This window comes from Monodelphis domestica, chromosome 1 (assembly GCF_027887165.1).
Source record: "Monodelphis domestica isolate mMonDom1 chromosome 1, mMonDom1.pri, whole genome shotgun sequence".
Lineage (NCBI taxonomy): Eukaryota > Metazoa > Chordata > Mammalia > Didelphimorphia > Didelphidae > Monodelphis > Monodelphis domestica.
Genome location: NC_077227.1, coordinates 631,402,406 through 631,426,332, shown reverse-complemented (window position 1 = coordinate 631,426,332; position 23,927 = coordinate 631,402,406). Strand labels below are relative to the sequence as shown.

General features: G+C 37.1%; 1 protein-coding gene across 5 annotated transcripts in view; it reads right to left on the bottom strand.

Annotated features, from left to right (window-relative positions):
- Window positions 1-2,437: 2,437 nt before the first annotated feature.
- Window positions 2,438-23,927, bottom strand: part of GPCPD1 (glycerophosphocholine phosphodiesterase 1) — a 109,172-nt gene continuing 87,682 nt past the window's right edge. For 4 of the 5 annotated variants that reach the window (XR_008917634.1, XR_008917638.1, XM_056823508.1 and 1 more), the window contains one exon: window positions 20,387-20,755. Coding sequence is in view for 2 of the 5 variants with exons in the window: in XM_056823508.1 (XP_056679486.1) it covers window positions 20,714-20,755 (42 nt within the window). In the remaining 3 variants the exon portion in view is untranslated. Of the gene's footprint in view, window positions 2,827-20,386; window positions 20,756-23,927 lie in introns of those variants that run through there. The other variant, XR_008917633.1, reaches the window with a different exon arrangement.

The window sequence follows — 23,927 nt, the reverse complement described above, 5'->3', positions numbered from 1 at the left end:
ATTTCTGTAATAATAGGTCCTTTCTCCCTATCTCTAATATCTTTGGTATTCAGGCCCAGTAATGTTATTGTTAGATCAAAGCACATGCATAATTTTATGGTCCTTTGATGTGGTTCCATATTGTTCTCCAGAATGGTTGTATAAGTTAATAGTTTCGCCAGCAATGGAAACTGTCTTTCTTAACAGACTTTTCCAAAAGCAGTTAATCTCTTTTCTAATGAGAAATTACTTAAGGTTACAAAGTATTTACTACTGTTCTCAACTGTGTGGTTACAAATTTTTATTTTATCATTTTTTCTTTGTTTTAAATATTGAATATATTTGTACTTGTACCCTAAATGGTATGTTGAGTTAATTCATTTTTTTAAAAGATATCTGCTGTATAATTGAAAATCTATTAACCAAAAAAACAACTACATTTCCTGGGAGCCTATTGACTTCCTGTGATTACATACTTCCTATAGTCAGAGGATATTAGAAAGGGACGTGAAGGATCCCGCCTCTTTGGCATCTTGGCTCGGTAGTGGTGAGTGGGATTTTCAACAGGCTGATCAGCCATGGGCACATGTTCTTTATTTTGTATTCTCTTTATTCCTTTATATTAAATGATCATTAATAAATCTCTTAAAATATAATTTTTACTATTTAAGATTAATTTTAATTTTTACATTGATGGCAACCACTTGGAGAAGGAATTTTCAATCTTTTTAAGATAGCCTAGATAAATTTTTTAAGCCACATTTCTCCTGCCAAGGCTTTTCACCCACCCAGCCACCTACCCTCACAAACTCTGAACTCTCTTTGGAGCTGCTGCCTTTTTCTTTCCTTACTTTTTGTCTGGTTGCTCTTCCTACTGGCCAGGCTATTTTTAGCCAGAGGACTTGGCAAAGAAGAGATAAGACCTTGCCCATCTGCTTGAGCCCATGTTCATCAGTTCCTCACTACTGCCTCTGGCATTGCTGCTCCTGATTCCACTTGCTCTGGCTGCTAAATCCCAGCAGCTTGTTTCTCCTGCTCCCTGCTACAGCTGCTGATCCTGCCTCATGGGTTGTCCTAGCCATCCTGATCCTGATCTTCTTGATCCCAATCAATCCTCCTCCTGCTCAGGCCCTAGGCCCAGGTCCATTGCACAGTGCCAAAGAAGCACAAAGCTAAACTGCATAGTGCCAATCAAGCACAAGGTCAAAGAGACCAACCAATGGGATTGATGAAATTTTGAGCCAAGACAAGAGGACTTCAACTTGTTTGGGGGTTCAGGGTTGCAGCTGTTTTGACATATGTCAAAGGTAGGTCTTCCTTGTCCCACATTCTACCAAGTATCTCAAATTTGGCTGCTATAATGTAATCCCTATTCTTTCATTGTGTGGCAAAACTTTCTATAGTCTTGGCTGCAGATTGGGAAAGTGAATAATTATAGAAATTTACTTTAATTAGATCCTAATACAAGAGCCTATTATAAATTTGTTCTTGTTTTATTCAGAAATTTTATATATATAGTTATGGATATTTTTATTCTGATTTTGAATTTTTATTTCTCCCAAAGTTTAATTTTTCTTCTATTAATCTTAATTTTAACATTTTTGGGGTTTTTTTCTGATAATAACTCAACCATGCATTCCTAAGTGATCCCTGTGTTTTTCAACAACCTCTTGGGGGGGGGGGTATTATTATTATTATAAATTGCAAAGTTTAAATTCTTTTTGAGAGTAATTTTAGGATAAGAAACATGCTACCTCTCCGAATCTAGAAAATTAACTGTTCTGGAGAAACTACCACAAAGATGCCAACACAAACAACATGCTGCACCAGAAGATCCAGAGTGAACTTTGGGATGTGGTGGTTTGAACTGTGTAGGGTTAAATGCATTTGTTTTTTGTATGTATACTCTTGTGCCGAGGGGGACTGCCCCCTAACTGGCTTTTTGTCAATGAGCCTAGCAATCATTGGTTTTGTTCTCTTTTCCTTTTATCTCCAAATTATTGTAATTTCAAAGTTGATTATGTTTACAAGATCCATTGGCGAGACTAGTCTTCCACAGATCTCGGGGGCGGATGAATAATTGAAAATCTATTACCCTAAAAAAAAAGAAATACATTTCCTAGGAGCTCACTGACTTCCTGTCATTAACTTACTTCCTATAGACAGGGGATATTAGGTGGGGACGTGGAGGATACTACCACTTTGGGCTTGCAGTGAGCGTGGTGGTGGTAAGATGGGCATTTTGAAATGGCTGATTAGCCATAGGCACATGGTCTTTATTTTGTATCCCTTTTATTCCTTTATTTCTAATGATCATTAATAAACCCCTTAAAATATATTTTATGATTAAGATTTAATTTTAATTTATATAATGCTAAGTATGCTAATCTTTGAAGTCAAATCACTTTGTAGCCATATCACTTGTACACTCATTCAGGTGAAAAGAATGGTCAGTGAAGACATCTAAATCTTTATTTGAATTCAAATAGTTTACAAATAACTCTTCCAAGGGAAAACTACTATCATTGGGTGTTAAAAATATAATATGCTTGCTGTTCATCTTGAAATAAAATGCCGACAATTGAGAGTTCATGGATCTCAATTTTATAAAATTAGTAATTTTGACAGCATCATCTTTTAAGTTGTGGCATTTTCTTTAATGGTAAAATTTGTTTGTGTATACTGCAGGGTCCAATATTACATCTCCATTAATTTTTTAATATACAAAACAATGAACCCAAGTTTGGAAGTCATTAATTCTGCTCCGTCTGTGTAAATTCCAAAAGAAAAATGATGTTTCCTTCAAAATATGAATTAGATTTAAAATGTCTCTCACAGTTGAAGGCCCTGTTAACAGATGACAAAATAGGATATTCTTCACTACTTTATCATCATCTTACAGAAACAATCAAAATAAGATACAAACATGTTGTCTAATCTAATTTTAAAGAATGTTACCTCTTAACTTTTTTGACCATAACTAATTCAATATCATAGGACAGGTATCATCTCTACCTTCTTAAAGGAATTATTTTGAAACAAAGTCTACTATTTCTTTGGTACATGGAAGAATTATTTTTTTATATAATTGTATGAGCTTCCTCTATTTTTTGCAGTTTAATAACCTGCTAAATAAGAAGTTTCCATTGTTTTTACTTTGACAGAAATAAGTTAGTATTGAAAGTTTTAAAATCTTGTTTTTTCCTCTTAAAAACAATTTAACAAAATTTTCATGTTTAAATTATAAATACTGAGGGGGAAAAAGATGGTTTGCAAAAAAAGAGATTTGCAAGTCATAGGTATTCATTATATCCAGAAAAGAAATATATTCATCATATTTCCTCTTTTTCACCCTCATCATAACTCAAGTATCTTGAACATCTTTGTGTATTACTTCTGAAATTATTGAAATACAAATATTAATATTCACACTTTAGATTATAACCTATTGAATGACTGCTACTAACTTCTTGTTCATAGTAGACTAAAGCTAAATTAATATTATGAAATTCTTTATAAAACACATTTTTTTCAATGTTCTTTGACCCACTTCCAGTGTTTATTCAAAAATCCACTGGGGAAGAGTCCTTCCAGGGGTGGATCCAAGATGGAGGAGTATCTAGAATAGCACTGCATTTCACCACAAAAATTTACTCTGACCAAGATTAAAATATAACCAAAAAATGAATACAGGAGTGAAGGAACTAACAAGGACAACCTTAAAAAAGAAAAAGAAAAACCCCAAAGGTAGGCATAGACCATCTGGGGAACTGAGGTAAGAGTGGAGCAGAGCTAACAAGAGGCATAGCAATGAGTAAAGAGTAAACCACACCTCACATTGGCTCTCACATGTTCTGAACTAACTAACAGTCAGACCCAGAGATCCTACAAAGACAAATAGTGGCTCAAGCCAATCCACAATCCTTGAAATTTCAAACCTGTGGAGAAATCCAGAATCCCAGCCCAGAACAAGCTGAGCTGAAGGGGGCTGATCTGGGTGGGCCTAGAGGGAAGCCAGGAATCCTAGTCTGAGCTTGGGATGAGGACATAATCCACAGTTTGGGGTGAGGACAGAGTTCTCAGGGGGAGCCTCCCCAGGATCTTTTTGCCCAAAATTAATCAAGGGTTTGCTTGATTGAATCAAGAACACCTTTAGACCAAAACCATGAGCCTAAGTCTGAGACTAGAATTTGATCAGCTCCTGACCTGATCAAGTTTAGACTGAGATCAAAAGCTTACAACTAAGCCTAAAGAAGCTATCAGCATTTAAAGGGTCAATTGAATCAGCAGGGGGAGGCTTCTCAAAGCTCTCGGCCTTCAGACCATCTGGTAAACTAGTAACAACCCAGAAAATAAGCCAAAAATAGCATCAAGGAAGGACTGAAGCTTAAGAGGGTATCCCAACTTCCCAGAAAACAGAGTCTACCTATAATTAGAGAGGAAAAATGAGCAAACAACAAAAAAGCTCCTAAATCTAAAGAATTTTTATGGAAACAAAGAGCAATGTACAGACACAGAAGGGGACAGTGAAAGCAAAAGAAACACACCCAAAGCCCAAAAGAAAAATATGGATTGGACACAGAGTCTGGGAGAGCTCAAAAAAGACTGGGGAAGAGAAATGAAAGTGATGCAAGAAGAAAGGAAAGTAATGCAAGAAGAAATGAAAGTGATGCAAGAAGAAATGGGCCAATGAAAAAAAAGAGAATCAAAAACTGACAGAGGAAAATCAGGTCTTAAAAATCAGAATTGACTATCTAAAAACTAATGATTTCATGAGAAATCAAGAAACCATAAAGTAGAATCAAAGGAATGAAGAAAAAAAAATAAAACAGAGGAAAACATGAAATATCTTAGTGAAAAAAACTGACCTAGAAAATAGATCTAGGAGAGGCAATTTGAAAATTATTGAATTATTGAAGAAATCAATAATGAAGAAAAAAACCTTGGATATTATATTACAAGAAATTATCAAAGATAACTGCCCAGAGATCCTCGAACAAGAAAATAAAATTGAAATTGAATGAACGACACAGATCACCTCCAGAAAGAAATCCTCAAATGACAGCTTCCAGGAATGTAATAGCTAAATTCAAGTGCCACCAAGCCAAGGAAAAAATTCATCAGATAGTCAGAAAGAAACCATTCAAATACCATGAAGCTACAGTCAGTATGATTTCAGATCTAGTGGCTTCTACATTAAAGGATCATAAGGCATGGAATATGATATTCAGGGAGGCAAAATATTTGGGTTTACAAGCCAAAGTCACCTATCCAGCAAAACTGGTATATTCTTTCAGGGGGGAAAAAAAGGTCACTCAATAAGATAGAAGATTTCCAAGTATTCCTGGGGAATCAGCCAGACCTAAACAGAAAATCTGAAGGCCAAATATGAGACTTAAGAGAATCCCAGAAAGGTAAATAAGAAAATGTTTATATGTCTACATGGAAAGAGTATTTCTGTAATTCTCAAAAATTACTCTTATTAGTAGATAAGATAGGATTTACTCAGAAAGAGGGTGAAGTAAGCTGATATAATATGTATATGATGATATATGAAGATATGATGATGTATATGTAAATGTGATGATATGGAATATGTATGTATGATATATATGCATATGAATGGCATGTAAAAATCAATCAAGGACTGAAAGAGAGGGTTGCACCGAGAGAAAATAGAAGGGAGAGAGAGGATGGGGTAAATTTTATAACATTAAGAGGTGAGAAAAATCAATTCCGAGAGGGGAGGATAAGGGTGGTGACAAGCAATGCTTAAACTTTACTCTCATTGTAACTAGCTCAGATAGAGAAAAACCAGTATACTCAGTGGGATAAAGAATTCTATCACCCTACAGATAAGTAGAAGGGGAAAAGGGAAGGGAAGCAGGGAACCTGGATGGAGGGGTGAAAAAAAGCAAAATACTGGTAAGAATGAACAGAGTGAAAGGGAATAGAGCAGGATCTAAAAGGGATAATATGATGGGGGGCACAGTTAGTAATCATAACTCTGAATGGGAATGGGATGAACTCACCCATTAAAAGGAAACAGATAGCAGAGTGGATTAAACATCAAAATCATTCTATATGTTGTTTACAAGAAACACATTTGAGGCAGAGTGACACACACAGATTCAAGGTAAAAGGCTGGCGCAGATTTTATTATACATCATCTAAAGATAAAAAAGCAGGAGTAGAAATCATGATACCAGATAAAGCGAAAGTAGAAACTGATCTGATTAAAAGAGATGAGGAAATTACATTTTACTAAAAGGTACTATAAACAATGAAATAATATCATTACTAAACATAATGTACCAAATGGCATAGCATCTAGATTTCTAACAGAAAAACTGAAGGAGCTCAAGGAAGAAATAGATAGTAAGTGGGGGATAGTTAGATACCAGAGGGGGATCTCAACCTTCTCCTTTCAGAACTAGATAAATTGAACAAAAAAAATAAGAAATAAGGGAAGGAAATGAAATGCTAGAAAAATTAGAGTTAATAGATATCTGGAGAAAACTGAACCAGAATAAAAAGGAATATATCTTCTTCTCAGCAGTACATGGTACATATAAGAAGACTGACCATGTACTAGGGCATAGAAATGTTGCAAACAAATGCAGAAAAGCAGAAATAATAAATTCCACTTTTCAGATTATAATGCAGTAAAAATTATAAATAACAAGGATCCATGGAAAGGTAAATTTAAAATTAATTAGAAACTAAATAATCTAATCCTTCAAGACTGGTGGGTCAGGGGCAGCTGGGTGGCTCAGTGGATTGAGAACCATACCCAGAGATAGGAGGTCCTGGGTTCAAGTCTGGACTCAGTCACTTCCTAGCTATGTGCCCCTGAGCAAGTCACTTCACACCTCCATTGCCTAGCCCTTACCACTCTTCTTCCTTAGAACCAATACACAGTATTGATTCTAAGACAGAAGGTAAAGGTTAAAAAAAAAAGACTGATGGTTCAAAGAAAAAATCATAGAAATAATTACAGACTTCATTAAAGAGAATGACAATGAAGAGACATCATATCAAAACCTAAGGGATACAGCCAAAGCAGTACTCGGGGGAAATTTTTTATCTCTGAGGGTCTATACTAACAAAATAGAAAGGAAGAAGATCAATGAATTAGGCTTGCAACTTAAAAATTTTAGAAAAAGATCAAAATAAAAATCCCCAGATAAAAACTAAATTGGAAATCCTAAAATATAAAGGAGAAATAAAAATTGAATGTAAAAGAACTATTGAACTAATGAATAACACTAGGAGCTAGTACTTTGAAAACTCAAATAAAATAAAGTACTAGTTAATCTAATAAAAGAAAGAGGAGAATCAAAGATGGAAAGGGTGATCTCACAACCAAAATTACTCTTTGCAGATGATATGATGGTGCTATTTAAGAACCCCAGAAAATCAACTAAAAGACTAGTGGAAATAATTAACAATTTTAGCAGTTTTCCTTGACATTTTCTTGTATGATATCCAAGGTTTTTTTCTTGATCACGGCTTTCAGGTAGTCTAATAATTCTCAAATTGTCTCTCCTAAATCTATTTTCTAGGCCAGTTGTTTTCTCAAAAAAGATATTTCATGTTTTTGTTTTTTTTTTTCATTCCTTTGTTTTGTTTTTTGATTTCTCATGAAATCATTAATTTCTAGTTGCACAATTCTGATTTTCAAGGCCTGATTTTCCTCTGTTTTGGGTTCTTTTTCAATTGGGACATTTCTTCTTCCATTGCTTTCATTTTTATTCCCTAGTTTTTATCTGCCTTTGTTTTTGAAGTCTTTGTTAAACTCTTCCAGAATCTGTGTCCATCTTTTTCTTTTGAATTTTGCACATATTTGCTTTGTTTTCACTATACCTTTCTGTCTGTACCTTGCTCCATCCCCATAAAAATCTTTTAGAGTTAGGCATTTTTTTGTTTGCTAATTTTTCCTATTTATAGATAGGCTCTGTTTTCTGAAAGGTTAGGGTACCCTCTTGAACTTCAGTCCTTCCTTGATGCTATTTTCAGTGTATTTTCTGGGTTTTAACCAGTTTCAGTTCTTTGCAGATGGTGTGATGGCCTGAGGGCTGAGAGCTCTGAGAGCCACTTCCCCCTGCTTATTCAATTAACTCTTGAGGTAGGTTCTGATACCTCAAAAACTTGCCTTAGGCGTGGTTGTAAGATTTTGGTCTTACTTTGTTCTTGATCTAGTCAGGAACTACTCAAATTGTAGCCTCAGGCTTAGGTGTAAGTTTTTGGGCTTACTGTGAATTTGTTCTAATCAGGCACACCATTGATTGCCCTGTCCTAGAGCTCTGCCCTGAGCTTTAGGTAAAAATATCCAGGCCCCCCCCCCTTTGTACTATCAGTCACCCCAAACTGGGATCCATGTCCTCACCACAGGCCCAGACTGGGACTCCTGACTTCCTCCAAGCCCATACAGATAAGCTACTTCAGCACAGACTGCCCTGGGCTACAACTCTGGAATTCTTCATAGGTTTCAAATTTCATGGGGTGTGGGTTCACTTAAACCACTATTTCCCTAGGCAGGATCTCAGGATCTGAATGTTGGCTTGGCCTTAGGTTCCTAATGTGGGATAGAAGATGTGGAGTGGGGGGTTGGGGTGGTTTGAGCCTGCCTTGCTCTTCATTCCTTGCTATAGCATCTTATTGACTCTGCTGCCTTCTCAACCCAGTTAAAAAATGTTCTCTACCTATCTTTTAGGTTTTTCTTTTCTTGAAAGTTGTTTCATTTTGTCTCTTTGTTGGCTCACTCCTGTATTCATTTTGTTTTGTTATTTTTATCTTAGTTGGAGAAGATTCTCATGACTTGGGGCTTCTCTGCTCTACTCAGCCACCTTGGCTCCACTCACAGAAATCTGATCAAATCTTCTATTTTTAAATCTTTCTAGGGGACTGATAGACCTCCTTGACTGAAGCTTCCTTTCTTACTGTAGGTTCAGTCCTTTCTTCATGTTCTCCTTTCAAGTTTTCTTTTCAGCTTTTTTATCTGATGTTCTTTGTGTGTCACCAATTCTTTTTGACTCTGCTTTTTATGTCTTGAGCAGGGTGAGGACACTTTTCCCACAAATCTATTCCTTAGCTCTTCAAAGTCTACTCTACTGGTGTATTCCTTTTAGAACTCCTGAGTATGACTCAGTTCCAATTTCAACCTCAAAATTGCAAATCACTCTCAGGGCTAAGAGAAATATTCTTTCCTCTAAACCAGATTCTCAGATTCCAATAAGTTTCTTGAGAATTGGTTTTGCCTCTTTCCCAGAAACCCCTTTGCCTGAAGACTTTATAATCAAATCTAAAAAATAAGCCCACTCTGGCCTCTGATTAATACTATCCTATGCAAGTTTCTGTTGCTCCCCCTCCCTTCCAAAAATCTATTTAATTTCTTCTGTATCTCCAACATGGTACTATGGGAGCACCTAGATAGCAATCTTTGACCATGATTAAATACCCTTTTTTAAAGATTTACCTATTTGGAAGCCCCACTGAGAATAGAAGTCCCCCACCAACTGCCTATTGACCCAGGGTGTTTGGTTCCAGCAATAACTCATTACAGTACAGTCTAGATTTGACTCAGCAGATCAGAGTAGGTGAACTCTCTAGTGTCCAAGCTCGTCTCTTTTTGACTTGAGTTCTTCTTTGGTTCTTTGACAGTTTCAATTAAGACCCATGGGCAATTTCTGGTCCTTCCCAACAGGGGATTCCTGCTGGAGAGATGGCTGTTTTCTAATGGTGGAGGATCTGGTAATTGCCCCCAATTTCCCTCATCTCCAATCCTTGAGGTTCCTATTCCTTCTAAGTGTCTAGCTCTTCTAATGCTGGGTCTTTAGTTCACTTCTAATCCAGATTCAGCTGGATCTCTCTAAGCTTCTACCTCCACAGAAGAGGAGAGGATCAGGCCCCTAGCTATCCCAAGCCTGGGCAGTTGTGGGTGCCTCACCATCCTTGGTTTTCTAGTAGAGCATGTGAGGCCATTCTGACAGAGCCTTTCACCTCAAAGGGTTGCTGCCAGTCAATATGTTTTGTGTTTGAGTTAGTTTTGTTTTGTAGTGAGACAATATATGTGTATTTGTATGTATGTCTTTAAGTGTATGTGTTCATGGCTAAGGTAAGCTTTTTCTTTTCTCTTTTCCTCCTTGCACTACAAGCAATGGGGGAGTAGAGGATGTGGGACTGTAATGTAAGTTAAAGGTAACAGTGAGAAAGAATCAGTTTGAGTAACTTTAAATGGGAATTAATTTTAAGATTATAAATTCTGGTTAGGCTGAACCGTAAATTTTTAATTATGCATAATTTATGTCTATGAAACTATTTAGATCAATTAGAACAGAGGAATGCCCCCCATAATATGAAGTACATTGTGATAATGATATATAAAAAGCTTCTGCTTATAGAAAACTTGAGAAATTAACTTCTGGGCACTGCCCATATTATTTCTCTAAAATATACTTTAAAAAAAAAACCCTTACCTACTATTTCAGAATCAATACTGTGTATTGGTTCCAAGGCAGAAGAGCAGTAAGGGCTAGGCAATAGGGGTGGGGGGGGTGGGGGGCAGTTAAGTGACTTGCCCAGGGTCACACAGCTAGAAAGTGTCTGAGGCCATATTTGAACCCAGGACCTGCTGTCTCTAGGCCTAGCTCTCAATCCACTGAGGCATCCAACTGCCCCCTCTAAAATATACTTAAATATAGGTTTCTCCATAGTGGCATTAAGTGTTATCAGTTTAGAAGGTTATCCACTAATGTTTAAATTGTACTCAATGGTATTTAGAATTGGAAAGCACAACCCTTTTAGTTCTCTCCATTCCAAAAAGGTAAATAGTGAAGCAAACAGTAAAGTAGAAGTATGGTTTAATGAAAAAAAATGCTTTGTGAATGACATAGAAGACCCTGAGTGGTTTCTTAAATTTTAATTTTTTCCAGATTGCATGTTGATATGATTTTTAATACTTATTTTCAGACTTGCAATTCATTCTCCAAGTTCTCTCTCTCCTTCCCATCCCTCCCCTTTCCCCAGGAGAGCAGGTAACAGTACATGTATTATCATACAATATAGATTTCCAAGTTCATCATACTGTGAAAAAAAGACATATTGCTTACACTAGAGAAAAATCATGAAAGAAATAAATTGAAGAATGGTATGCTTCCATCTGCATTCAGACTCTGTCAGTTCCTTCTATGACAATGGACAGCCTTTTTCCTCATGAGTTGCTTGGGGTTGTCCTGAACACTTGCATTGCTGATAATAGTTGTCATTCACAGTTGATTGCTGTCCAATGTTTTGGGTCCTGAAGTGTTAATTAAGCAGACCAGGTTCCTCTTTTTGTAAGCTCCTTCTACCTGAGGATTTGCCATTTCAGAATGGGATAAGAGAAGTTAAGGGTATTGGTGCTCCACATGCTTTTTTCTTGAAGCCACAGGTGAAGGTAGATTTAAAGTAGACAAAAAAGTGGATGAACAGCCCTGAAAAAGACTCAACAGGCCCTCACACCAGAGTTTCCAGTCCTCCTGGAACACACAACACACCTCCCACCTTGAAGTGAAAAGGAAGGATTCAAAGTTAAAGGAATATAGAAAAAAAATTATAGGGAACTAAATGTGTCACCAGTTGTCTTTTAAAATTGAGTTAAATGATTTTACATAGTGATATCAGTAGTTCTAAAACCTGGATTTGATTTGGTTGAAATATATCTTAAATTTTAATCAAGATGTATTTTCAAGGAGATCCCTCATTTAGTAAAATTGTGATAGGTTGGAGCTTGAAAACAAGGGTGTTTTTATCCCTTTAAATAACTGAAAACTGTAGACCCTTAAGAAGTACATGAAATAATGGGGCCTTGTAAAGACTAATCCTGAAGGGCAATTAGGTCACAGAGTAGTTAGAGTGCCAGGGATAGAGTCAGAAAAACCAGGGTTCAAATCTGGCTTCAAACACTTTCTAGTTATGTGAATTGGGCAAATCACTTGCCCTTTTTTGCTCTTCTGTTTTGGAACCTATACTAAGTATCAATTCCAAGACAGAGGAAGTTAAGTGTTTTTGTTTTTTTAAGCATAAGGCTGAATAACTGAGATTCTTTATGATCCCATAAGGGAATATGAATCCAAGTGCAAATGAATTAATTCTGCTTTTATTTTTAGTGAGAACTAAAAATTATGAGTTACAAAGCATGGAAATCATTACTGTGATACTATTAAGAGTAATAGTATGTGGGGGGCAATTGTTTTCTTAATCTGATGTTAGAAGTCCACACCAAAATAATCTTGGATTTTAGGAAAAGAATATTAGAGCCTGATAATTTTCAAATTGATAAAGCTATAAATATGAGGAAAGTTTTTATATCTAAGCCTAAACATGATTAGGGAGATTTACTATTTACAGTTAAATCTTGTCAGTCTGATTCTAGGTAGGATCAAGAAGAGTTTTCAAGCCAATGATTCATAGTGCCAGCAACCCTATGAGGATAACATCTGTGAACTGTGGGTTGAGTTCTGTCTCAGGAAAAAAGCTGGGGATATAACTTTTGGCATAGAAAGAGGTCCCCCCTCCCCCCAACAGTACTTCAGTATGGCATTTCTTTTTTTTTTTAAACCCTTACCTTCCATCTTAGAATCAATACTGTGTATTGGTTTCAAGGCAGAAAAACAGTAAAGGTTAAGTAGTTATAAATTTATATGTAAGATAAGGTCCTACAAACATCTAAGAGAATTATAGGAGTAATGAGACAATGTTGCTGTAGTTTGTGAAATGAAGTACGGTTAGAAAGGTTACATTAGTTATAAGAAAAGTTTCTTATGGTCTATCTTGTTACCTCAAAGAAGCATTCAGTTACTTATCTTACAGAGCACAGATTGCACTAGAGTTTAAAGGGGATAAGAAAAAGTTTTGAAAATAAGGGTCCATGTGGGTGAAATATCCAGTTCATTTGAGTATGGTTACAGACAACTCAACTGAAATGATATCTACTCTAATCAGAGCTTCCACCACAGTCTTTTGTTTAAAATAAGCCTCTTTTGAGTAAATTCACATATGTGATTTTTTTTTTAAAAAAGGATATTATTAGATCCTTAACTTTTCTCATTCTCCTCATGGAGAAATGAGAATTTTGAACTTGAAAATTTTTTATAAGAGTTCTGAGAGTTTTGTGTTCCTAGAATTCAAACAGTATGTTGGTTCTGTGATACTTATTTGATAGGTTCTTAAGTAAGCATTTTAAGTTGTTTTGTTTTATAATAGGATATTCCAACTAGAATTTTATTTAATTTTACCTGATAATTTATTTTTTTCTTCCATTAATAGTACAATATTTCATTGTCAGAGTTTGTGTACTTTGATAACCTAGCCTTTGTGTTTTTATATACTAGTTTTATACTAGTTTATATACTAGTTATATACTCTATAAATGTTGTTTAAACTGTCACTTATGGTATTTTCATTCAAACTACATTTTTATAGCAAGTATGGCATATATACTTGTATTAAATCATGGTTGTATACTTGCTACAAGTTCTAATGAAAATATAACAAAATATAAAAAGGTGACTAATGAAGTTAACTTTCACTGCTCTCTCTTCTAAGTATCAATAACAAATGATTTAAGAGCCATGAGAACATTTCAATCAGCTCAGAATGCTGCATGAACCAGTCATTGATATATATATCTTTATATATAAATACATATATATGTGTGTGTGCAAAAGCCGAGAGTCATCTGGTCCTTTTGAGAATTTGATTGTAGACTTCTTGTGAACTCTTTTCAGGAAAGAAGGTATTTCTTGCAGAGGAAATTTCCAGAAGGCCCAGATCACTATAGTCTACCTTAGATCCATAAGATATGATGGACTGATTAAACAGATTATGGAAATGGGTGATGCCTTCTATTTTCACTATTCCCCTATGTGTCATTGTCCTCTGTAAAGCATACTTGCCAAAGGGGACTGCCCCCACCAGTTCCTTGTCTCCTTCCCACTGTTGATGAACAGATAGCATCTCCCTGATGGCTTAGACTTCCATTCTTGGATCAGTACCTCAGACCCTCCTGGATATTGCCCTTTATTCCCTGCTTATTCAGCAAAACTTGAACTAAAGTGACTAAATTGGTCCAATAGTGCACTTTATTCTTTGTCATCTCTTTTTTGGTCATTGATTGAATCATCTTTGACCAAGGAAGGGAAATGTTCTAGAGCTGTGATGGCGAAGTTAAGGCACATGTGCCAAAGATGGAATGCAGAGACCTCTCTGTGGGCACATGTGCCAGAGTTAGTTACCAGAAAGGCAGAGGGATTTGTCGGTAGCTTCTCCCTTCTCCCTATCCACCACCAATGCCCACCCCTCTGCCCAGCAGCCAAGTGGAAGTGCTTATTCCTCCCCACTAAACAGAGTACCTTAGCCACTCCCTTCCTTTCTCCCACCCCTATCTGGGATAAGGTGGGGGGGGGCGGGTAGGGAGGGCAGCACTCAGTCTTGGTGGGGGGAGCGGCAGGACATAGCACACAGTGTCTAAAAGGTTCACCATCAATGTCTTAGAGAATCTTCTGACCAATAAAGACTGAATAAACTATGAATTGGTCTTGCCTCTTTCCCAGAAATTAACTAACCCACTTTGTCTGAGGACTGAATTCTAAAAACAATCAAATCTAAAGAACAAGAAGCACACTCCCAGCTACCCTAGCTTCTCGCCAATGCCATCTTGTCCAAGATTCTGTTGCTTTCACTCTTTCCAAAAAACTAATCTCTTCCTCTATATCTCACTAGAAACTCCCACAGCATGGTGATATTGGGAAACCCAGATTGCAATCTTCAACCATGATTAAAGATCCCCAACTTTGGAAAGTGTTGGGGCTTTTTTTTCAGGTTTACATGTTATCCTTAGCCTGCCTATTCATCTCTAGATTTAATAAGTGATTAATTAAATATCTCCCCAAAACTGAAAATCCCCATTTATGCAAAAGTAAAGTCTCAGTAAATCTTAGCCTTTAAAAAAAAATGTAGACACTGCAGCCAGGGAAGAACACTTACAAATTATTGTGATTGTCAACCCTTTATTCCTTCCCTGATTTCGTGAATTTTAGCAGACATATTTCTGCTGTAAAGATATTAAGTCAGTTGGATATTTTTAACAGAATCAATAAGTAGTTTCAGGTAGACCACAAGGGGAGTGAGGATTCTAAACTTTGTCGGGAAGATTTTAAGTCTAGTTTTGCTAGTTCTGGAACTAAATTTTATTAGGTAAGCAAGCTTTGATCAACTAATTCACACTAGCCTGACTCCCTGATTCATAATAGACTGAATGAAGAGTCAGGATGCCAATTTATTAATTTGTATTGAGAAATCTATCAAGTAAAGGGCTACTTATGCTGGTTGATCTGCATGCCCTCTTTTTTTTTATTTTTACCAATTACATGTAATAATAAATTTCCATACAAGTCTTTCCTAATTATATGATTGAACTTATTTCCCTCCCTCCCTTCCCTCTTTCCTTCCCCCTCCCAGTGCTGACAGGTGTTTCGATCTGCATTATACTGCAAGCTCTCTTTCTAATAGGAATCAGGGCAATCCAAAGATTGTTTGGTGAACATAAGACTAACCAAAGAGAAAAAAAGTACTTACCAAAGGGCCAGATTGACTCCATGAGTACTATATTTAAAATAATAAGAATTAATGATTCCACAACAAGGACATTCTGAGAGCTTAGCACCAGGTATAGTCAGGGGGCAGATTTTAGCTATCAGATACATAAATACGGTATTGGTTTCCCACCCCACCACTGTACCACATTTAGTTATCCCTGTCTTAGAAAGGCTGCCTATTTGCCCACATTCCTCTCCCTTCTCCTGGAAACACCTGCTTCATCTTGATGCTTAGAACTTGGAGCTATTTATAGCTGATAGACTAGTGACAAAAACTGGGAAATTTCTAAATATAACTTTAAGCCAATGAAACAGTCTCCCTAACAACTCATCTTCAGTGTAGATCCCTGGAAGCAGCTGATCACACTGTAAAAAATAAATCACATATATCTTCCAAATGAAATTCCTAGTCCTCTCCATAATTTTCTTCAGCTAAAAGCATTGATTAAGACAGACTTTTTAACAATTTGTCTTTTCATTTGATCCACAACTAGCTGAAAATACAAGAGTGGCCTGAATTCCCATTGAGGTAAGGTTTCTAGCCAGCACTGGAAGAAAAGAAGGAGCAAAGAGGATTTCTTTTTTCCTTCTAAATTATATATGCTCCTAAGAAAAAGAGTCAAGTAAAAGAGCATTACTTGGAATCAGGAAGACTTGATTTCCAAGTCCTCCCATATTGGTCTAAGTCACTTATTTTTTCAATATTCTAGACAACTCTCTAAGGCAAAAAGTAAAGATAAGTTCCCAGGAGGTGCCTACAAAGGAAGTTTACATAATAGGAGTTCTCCCCACCAATGAAATTATAGGTCTGTATATTTATTACTAATATAATCTAGGGTGCTAGACTAGTGAATTTACATAAGATGCCTCATCAGTGAAGAGAATTTCTAGAAGCTATAAGCCTAAATGTCAGAAAGAATTGGCACATTCTTATATGTCCTCCCATTAAACTGGAAGGAAAAAGAAAGTCCCTCCTCTTACAAGCTTTTGCCACTTCTCTCAAGCAAATACCCATGAAGCTTTGAGTAACCATTTTTTCTCCACCAATGAGGAGAGTATTATGTAAATGTATCGGGATAACCCAAGTTATCAGGATTTTCAGTGGGAAAGAAGCCTGGAGATCCACTCATTTTGTAGATATGGAGACTCCGAAAGATTATGTTACTGATTCAGGACCAATAAGGGACAAAGTCTAGGAGTGAAACCAGATCTTGACACCCCCCCGCCCCAATCTATTGGCCTTTTCACTATGCAGGCTGAGAGTATTAAACTGAGTTTTCCCATCTTCTCTGTCCCTGATAACCTGAACTTGATCCTAGGTGTCTACAAAAAAAAAAGAGATTTTGTAAATCTACATTCTTATCTCATTTCTCCTCTCACTAGCCCAACTCCCAACCTCAGTCAATAATTTCTTTCTCTTAAAAACAAATTGTCTGTGAATGTGTACAAGGGGAAAAAAATTTTTTTTTCAATTTCCCCAACCTCTAACTGAAAGGTAGCATACTCTTTCAGTAATGAAGATATGTAATATAAAATTTAAAATTATATCTCAATAATAAAAATATATTTTAAGGGATTTATTAATGATCATGAAAAATAAAGAAATAAAGATGATACAAAATAAAGAGACCATGTGCCCATGGCTGATTAGCCCATTTAAAATCCCACCACTTAGCTTACCACTGCCACCATGCTCTCTGCAAGCCAAAGAAAGAGGGTGGGACCTTCCACATCCCTGCCTACAAGAGGTATGTAACAATAGGAAGTCAGTGGGCTCCTGGGAAATGTAGTTCTTTTTTAGGGTAACAGATTTTCAATTTTACAGTAATGATTCTAAGGAGTAGATTTCACCAGACTGAAAAGGGTCCATGACACAAAATCCCTACCTTTAAGAATTAAGTGACAAAGGTTATTAGTAAAGTTAAAGGCATTTATTGTCACTAGGGCAGTAATCTTTTGAAATAATAGATGGACAGCTGTCCCTAAGGTCTTGTGCTCTACAGATGAAAAAGTTTGAAAGTCATCATATTAAGAAAGCACCTCCACCTAAACAACTAGACAAACACAATGCAAACAGGATACACTCCTATGAATATAAAACACAAAAATGAGGGTATATTCAAGGTAATAATTGTCTAAGTGTGACTAGAAAGACTAGTTCCTAAGGAGCAAAGCCTTTCCACAGGAAATATCAATGTAAACTGCACTTTGATTTTTCTATTAGAGTGTCTTCTTACAGTGCTAGTTGGTATTTGCAGACTAACTATTAGATTTCTGGTCAGCTTCACTTATAGAAGGTCAAAGGGAGTGAGAGTCTGGAAAGAGAGCAAATGACTTCTTAGGAACAATGCCCATTGTAAAGGAAGCACAGTTAAATTCAATAGGAGTTATATAACCAAGTGTGGGACTTTGTAGCCCAAAAGATACTCTCAGAACATTGCTAATCTCTCATCTATAGTCTCCCTTTAGCAAACAGGTGTCAAATAAATGGTAGAAAGCAAGTGTCAAATAAAAGGAGAAAACTAGTCCAGAGGCAAAAGATCTGGGTCTGCAATAAAGTTTGCCTCTAAGATTCAACATGATGTACTGAAAAATAGTAGAGGGCACATGAGACCTTCTGACACAGGTGATCTTATATTGCTAGCTTTGTGACTTTCAACAAATTATTTCAGCTTTCTGAATCTGTTTCCTCATCTATAAAATGGAAATAATAATGCATTACTTATCTCACAAGACTGTGATGAGGAAAGCCTTACATGTTTGTATCAATGTGAATTAGTTTGGTAATCTTGGGTTGCTAGTCTTGGTAAGGAGTAAGACCACTATATTACGTGACAGGAGTGAAGGAAGATAGTGGTAGAAAGCATGTGAATGATAGAAGATCACAGTGAATGACCTTAATTTTTTTTTCTAGAAAACATGATGGAGGATTCTCAGCTAAGGGATCAAGGAAGATCTGAGGAAAAATGAAAAAGTTTAGAAAAGGCACTATGGAGAATTGGGAGAATGACTTGAAAAGGGAGGTATGCTAGAATTGTCTAGCAGCAGTGAAAGTCTAACACACATTGTATAATTTAAATTTAGAGTGAATCCAATTGGAACAGAAGTATGATTTTTTTCCACTTTCATTCAGCAGTATGTTTGTAGTAGTAAAGGCAGTGAATGTGGAAGTAATCCAAAACTGAGACTTAACTATACAATAAATAAAAGGTCTGAGAATTCAAGAGAGGATGGTTTAGAGTTGAATTAGTTCACCAAGGAGTTAAGTTGGGGGGAAAAAATGAGAAAATGACTTATGAAGGGCAGATGGCCTGGGAGAAACCAGAGGAGTCAAGAGATTAGAGAAAGCAAAGGGAAAGGTGAATAGATAATGGTCAGATAGGGTGATTTCAGAATTCTTGAATATGGAAGTAGTACTGTAGATAAGGGGCATGGCCATATTTGTTCGTGTGTGTGTGTGTGTGTGTGTGTGTGTGTGTGTGTGTGTGTGTGTGTGTGTGTGTATCTGAAGTGGGGTGGAGGAATAGTTAAGGGAAAGTGAATACATTGAAGAACTAAGTGGTTAAGGTGTTTGAAAGAGTCAATATGTATGTTGAAGCCTCCTAGTATGAGGGCAGGTATTGGGAAGGAGAGAAAAATTGTGAGTCATGTACCAAACTCATAAAGAAAAGGGAGTGACATAGGCACTGTAGACAATAGATACTAGGATTTTGATTGCAGGGAGACATGAATAACATGAACCTCAAAGGAAGAGAATTGTTAAATAACAAGAGACAGGAGAGGGGACCTAGAAATAAGGAGTAAAGAATATTTCTATTTCCCTGCCATGATCAGTGAACTGAAAATTCATGAAGGTACAATGTGCAATGCTACCATAGAAAGGGTTGCCAGGAAGGCTGTATAATCTGGGAGGGTTATCAGATAAAGCTAGTTGACAGAAGAAGAGAAGAAAAAATTTAGTTTAAAGGGAAGTTTGTTGTCTATGGAAAAGGCATAGTGGGTAGTATTTAAAAACTTTTGAGTAGAGGGTTTAGAAGGAGAGGGAATAAAATGTCAAAACCCCCAAAAGGGGATTTGGAAAGGGGTTTAGATGATAACCTACAGGAGTTCAGAACCACTGGGATGTGGAGGGTTTAACCAAATATGAAAATGTTCAATCACTGAGTAGAGGTGCCACTCTTCCCAATGGAGGCTGAAGATTACACTTTAAAAACATACAATAGGAGATGGAACCTTCACAATAGGAAAAATGAAGTCCTGTTCCCAATCAACTTTCCTATCCATCTTTCCTCAAAAGATAGGTGCACCTAGAAATGGAAGTCAAAGGATATGTTACTCCTCTTAGCACTGGAGATTCTCCACATCCTAAATGAGACACTGTGCTGGCAGAGGAACTAGAATCTGCCTTGTACTGTTACTGATGGAAATCACTGCTTTGGAGCAGGGGAAAAATCCTGTGGGGCAAAAGAAAAATACCTAGCTCAACCCCTTGCTACCTTCCCTCAGGGAACACACAGTTCCCGGCCACAGATGGAAGGCACAAGAAGTACTTTGGCCTTCTTATATTTGCTTAAAGCCAGAATTTAGTAACTTCTCTTTAAATTATAAATAGTACCTGTGGCATATCCCCTCTCAAATGGGGAGTCCCTATACTATGTACCCCAGATTCAACAAACTCTTTATTCTTTATGCCCACATCCACTCAAAAGATGCTAGCTAGCTCACAGGACCCTATCATGAAATTTTCCCTAGTCAATCAGATAATTCAATCAGTTCAAAGAAATTTAATGAAATATCATAGTAAGATTTTCAATAGAATATTGCCACACACCTCATAGTCACAGGATACACATATCACCAGTGGGAGGATCATGAATAGAAATCATTCATGCGGGGCAACTCACACCTCTGATGCTTCATGGCCTGTGATATTTTCTAGTGAACTGCTAATGTTTTCCTGATCATGTCATTGAGCCGTTCTCACTCATATCTTCTGGTGATATCATTTCACTGCTTTCACTATGAGTTCTCCTTGCTGTCAAGGGTCTCTGTGGGTATGTTGCTCCATTTGCTTATGGGCTCACCATACCTGTTCTTCACTTGACTTGTTGCTCTTCTGGACTTGTTTTTCTCATAAGCTAAATAGAAAGAAACAAGTAAAGAATAAATTAACTAGAACAGGATCTGGTACCAAAGGTCAATGTATCAGCGTTCTGACTGGCAGGGCCTCACTGCACTGGAGCTATGGATTCCTGTTGCTGCCACTATCACTAGGGAAACTGCTGCACAGAATCATTTCACACTCTGGCAGGCCCTCACAGCTTCTCTCTCAGCATCAGTTCCTAAATTCTATGGGTTACTTTTCTACCTCCAATGGCTTTTTTCTGACATTCCACTGGTTTTCCTTCTGCATTCTTTGTAGGCTTCATTGTTCTCCAAGGTCAAGCTACCAAAGAACAGCTGAATCCCATGCAATGTTGGATAAGCTCTTGGCCTGAAGGCAGCTTCCCAGCTCCCACTCCATAGCCAAGCCAAGGTCAGTTATATAATGGTCAACTAAGATTTCACAGCCTTTCTCTAGGAATCTTTCTAATTTTACCAATTGTATTAAGTGATCTTAGGCAATAAAATTAACCTCTGTTTACCCAAGCACTATTGAAATATCCCAGCATGCAAAGTAGAGGAAAAAATACATTAACCTTTAAGCTCACTCCCCTCTTTTCTTAAAACAGTTTGGGACATCTCTTTCCACCTCTAGTAGTTTAAGAGATAAATCAATTTCTGCTGAATTGAAGATTAGGACAGCAAGAACCTAAATGAGGTAACAATTTAACCAACTGACAGCAAAGGTCAGCTAAGCCCTAATTCCGTACCTCATTCCCCACCACCATGGCCCTGTAGCAGGAGATGCACAGTCTTGGAACAGATTTCAACTCTCCATATTTCCCTCCTCCCAGTGCTACAGAAATCCAAAAGACAGAAGCTTACTCAAGCTGTGACAGCACTTTATGGGATGAGAGAGATTAGCCAAAGAACTGAAGTAAAAAGGAAATGGAACAGGAGATAAATGTGTCTGGGGGAAGAGTCTAGCATTCAGTCGGGCCCAATTCTTTTCCCTTAAAAGTCACTTGGGAGCAGAGGAGAGGGAGCAGAGCCTGGTGAACTGTAAATTGCCCAGTATGGATGGAGACTTTGAGAGCTAGCCTCCAGGGAAACCATATTCAAAGGAAGAGTCATAAAGTAAATGACAGATTAAAAGAAAGAGAAAAAGACAGAAATTACCAAAGACCTCAGGAGACAGCTTTTTGATGGCACCCAAAATTCTACCATGTGGCAATCAGATGTATTTGGCAGGGAAGAGAGCATATGGCCAGAAGCTCCTTACATTTTAGCTTTTTAATACCCCTAAGCCAGAACCTAAGCTACAGTACTCCAGCTGTAGGTGACTCATGAAGACATCTCTTGCCTGCTTCCCTGCCCTTCTCCCTATATTTCCAGCTCTCTGAATCCTTTCCTTTGCCTGGGCCCAGACTAGGATGAGACATGGGGCAGGAAATTTACCAATTTAAACCCACAGAGTGAACAAGGAGCCATTGTCCTACATTCCCATGTAATTAGTCAGTCTACCCCAACATAAGAGGAAAAGCTAGATCTTAATCTCTGAACTCCTGCTTTCCACTGCAAGGTCTTTTTATGCTAGGGACATGCTGAAAGGCAAACAGCGGCGAAAGACTCTTACGGGATACAAGCTGCTTCCAGCCACCCTCACCGCTCTACACCAAAGGCAGAAGCCCATGAATGGCTCTTGCTATACCTGCAGGAGTGGGCACTGGTCGAGGCAATGTCGTTTGAAGAAACAGCAGCCCCTCACTTTGTGCCTGGCTACATGGGCATTGGAAACACAGCTGTCCCACTAGGATGGAGCTCCAAAACCCAAAGTAATAGATGTCCTAGAAGGGCCTATCCCAGCCTTATCTTCCATTATGGAGGTAGACAACTGGAGTTGATGAGAAACCCCTTGGATCTGGTGGAGTTTTAAATGGCTCACTTTTAAACACTGAGCATTAAGTCTTTTTACAACAACCTATTCTCAAGCTCCAAGACAGTCATTTCTCCTTGGTTTAGGGATAAAGAGAAGCAAATAAGGAGTCCAGTTCAAATACCCCTTCCCTCTCTTCTGGCTAAAGAAAGGAACACTTTTGCATCTCTCAATTAGATTTCTTTATTGGTGTTTATTTCAAAGTTAGAGTCTGTATGCATGTGGTTTTGAAAAATGACATCCTAACTTTTAAACTATGCTTGTTGGACTCAATGAAATTTCAGTCTGTATGAAAAAGTCATGATTCAGTATTGCAAAAAGGTGTTTTGGTTTGGTTTTTTTAAGTGACACAGCCTCAGGGAGGTTGCATTTCATTAGGTTCTCATCTATTAGTGTAAAGCATATCTTCAACTTAGAGGTCTAAAGTGAATGAAACCCATTTCAACCATTTATGAGTTTTAAGTATTTAAACTTATCATGAAGGGTTTTTCATTAGTATATAAAAATTGAGAATCGAAAGAAAAAGTTTCAGATCTGTAAATCTAAATGAGAACATGTACTACTAAACATGTTATGAAGAATGGCTGTGTTATATGAATTGCTACTAAAATGTGTATTTTTAAGATAAGAATGATTTCATCATTTGAATGTGACCACAGGCTTAGTGCAACCCCCTGTACCATAGATTCTGTTCAATACCTCAGTTTACCAATTTGTACTATGGCCTAAAATTAATGTTTCACATGAGCTGGATAAGCAGTGTGCTAAAATATAGTGTTTAAATGGTACAATCCTTTAAATCAGGATTCTTCTGTGTTATTGATTAGCAATTGATAGCAATTGAAGTAAAGATCATTTTCCTCATTTCTGAGTACTGCAGACAGCTGAGATATAAAGTCAAAACTGTTTTCAGAGTCATTAACCCTTCTCCTGACTTAAGGAAAGGGACAAAGTGTATTACAGTTTAAATCTGAATATCTAGGCATTGGATCATATTTGCTGTAAGGTACATGAATCTCTTTTCCTCAATACAAGAAGAACTTTTAGGAAGGAGAAGAGGGCCTAAGACCCTGATCACTCTCAGAAAAGTAAATGAACTGTAGCAGCTTGAGATAAAATTTTTTCAGTTAAATTGTAAAGTAATTAGAGTCTGTGGAAAAAAAAAATATTACTATAGAATGGGTATTTACTATACAGGAAAATTAGGGGGGGGGGATTGTAAATGTAAACTTAAAAGGCTTTAAGAAATCTTTAGAGTGGGCAAGTGATCA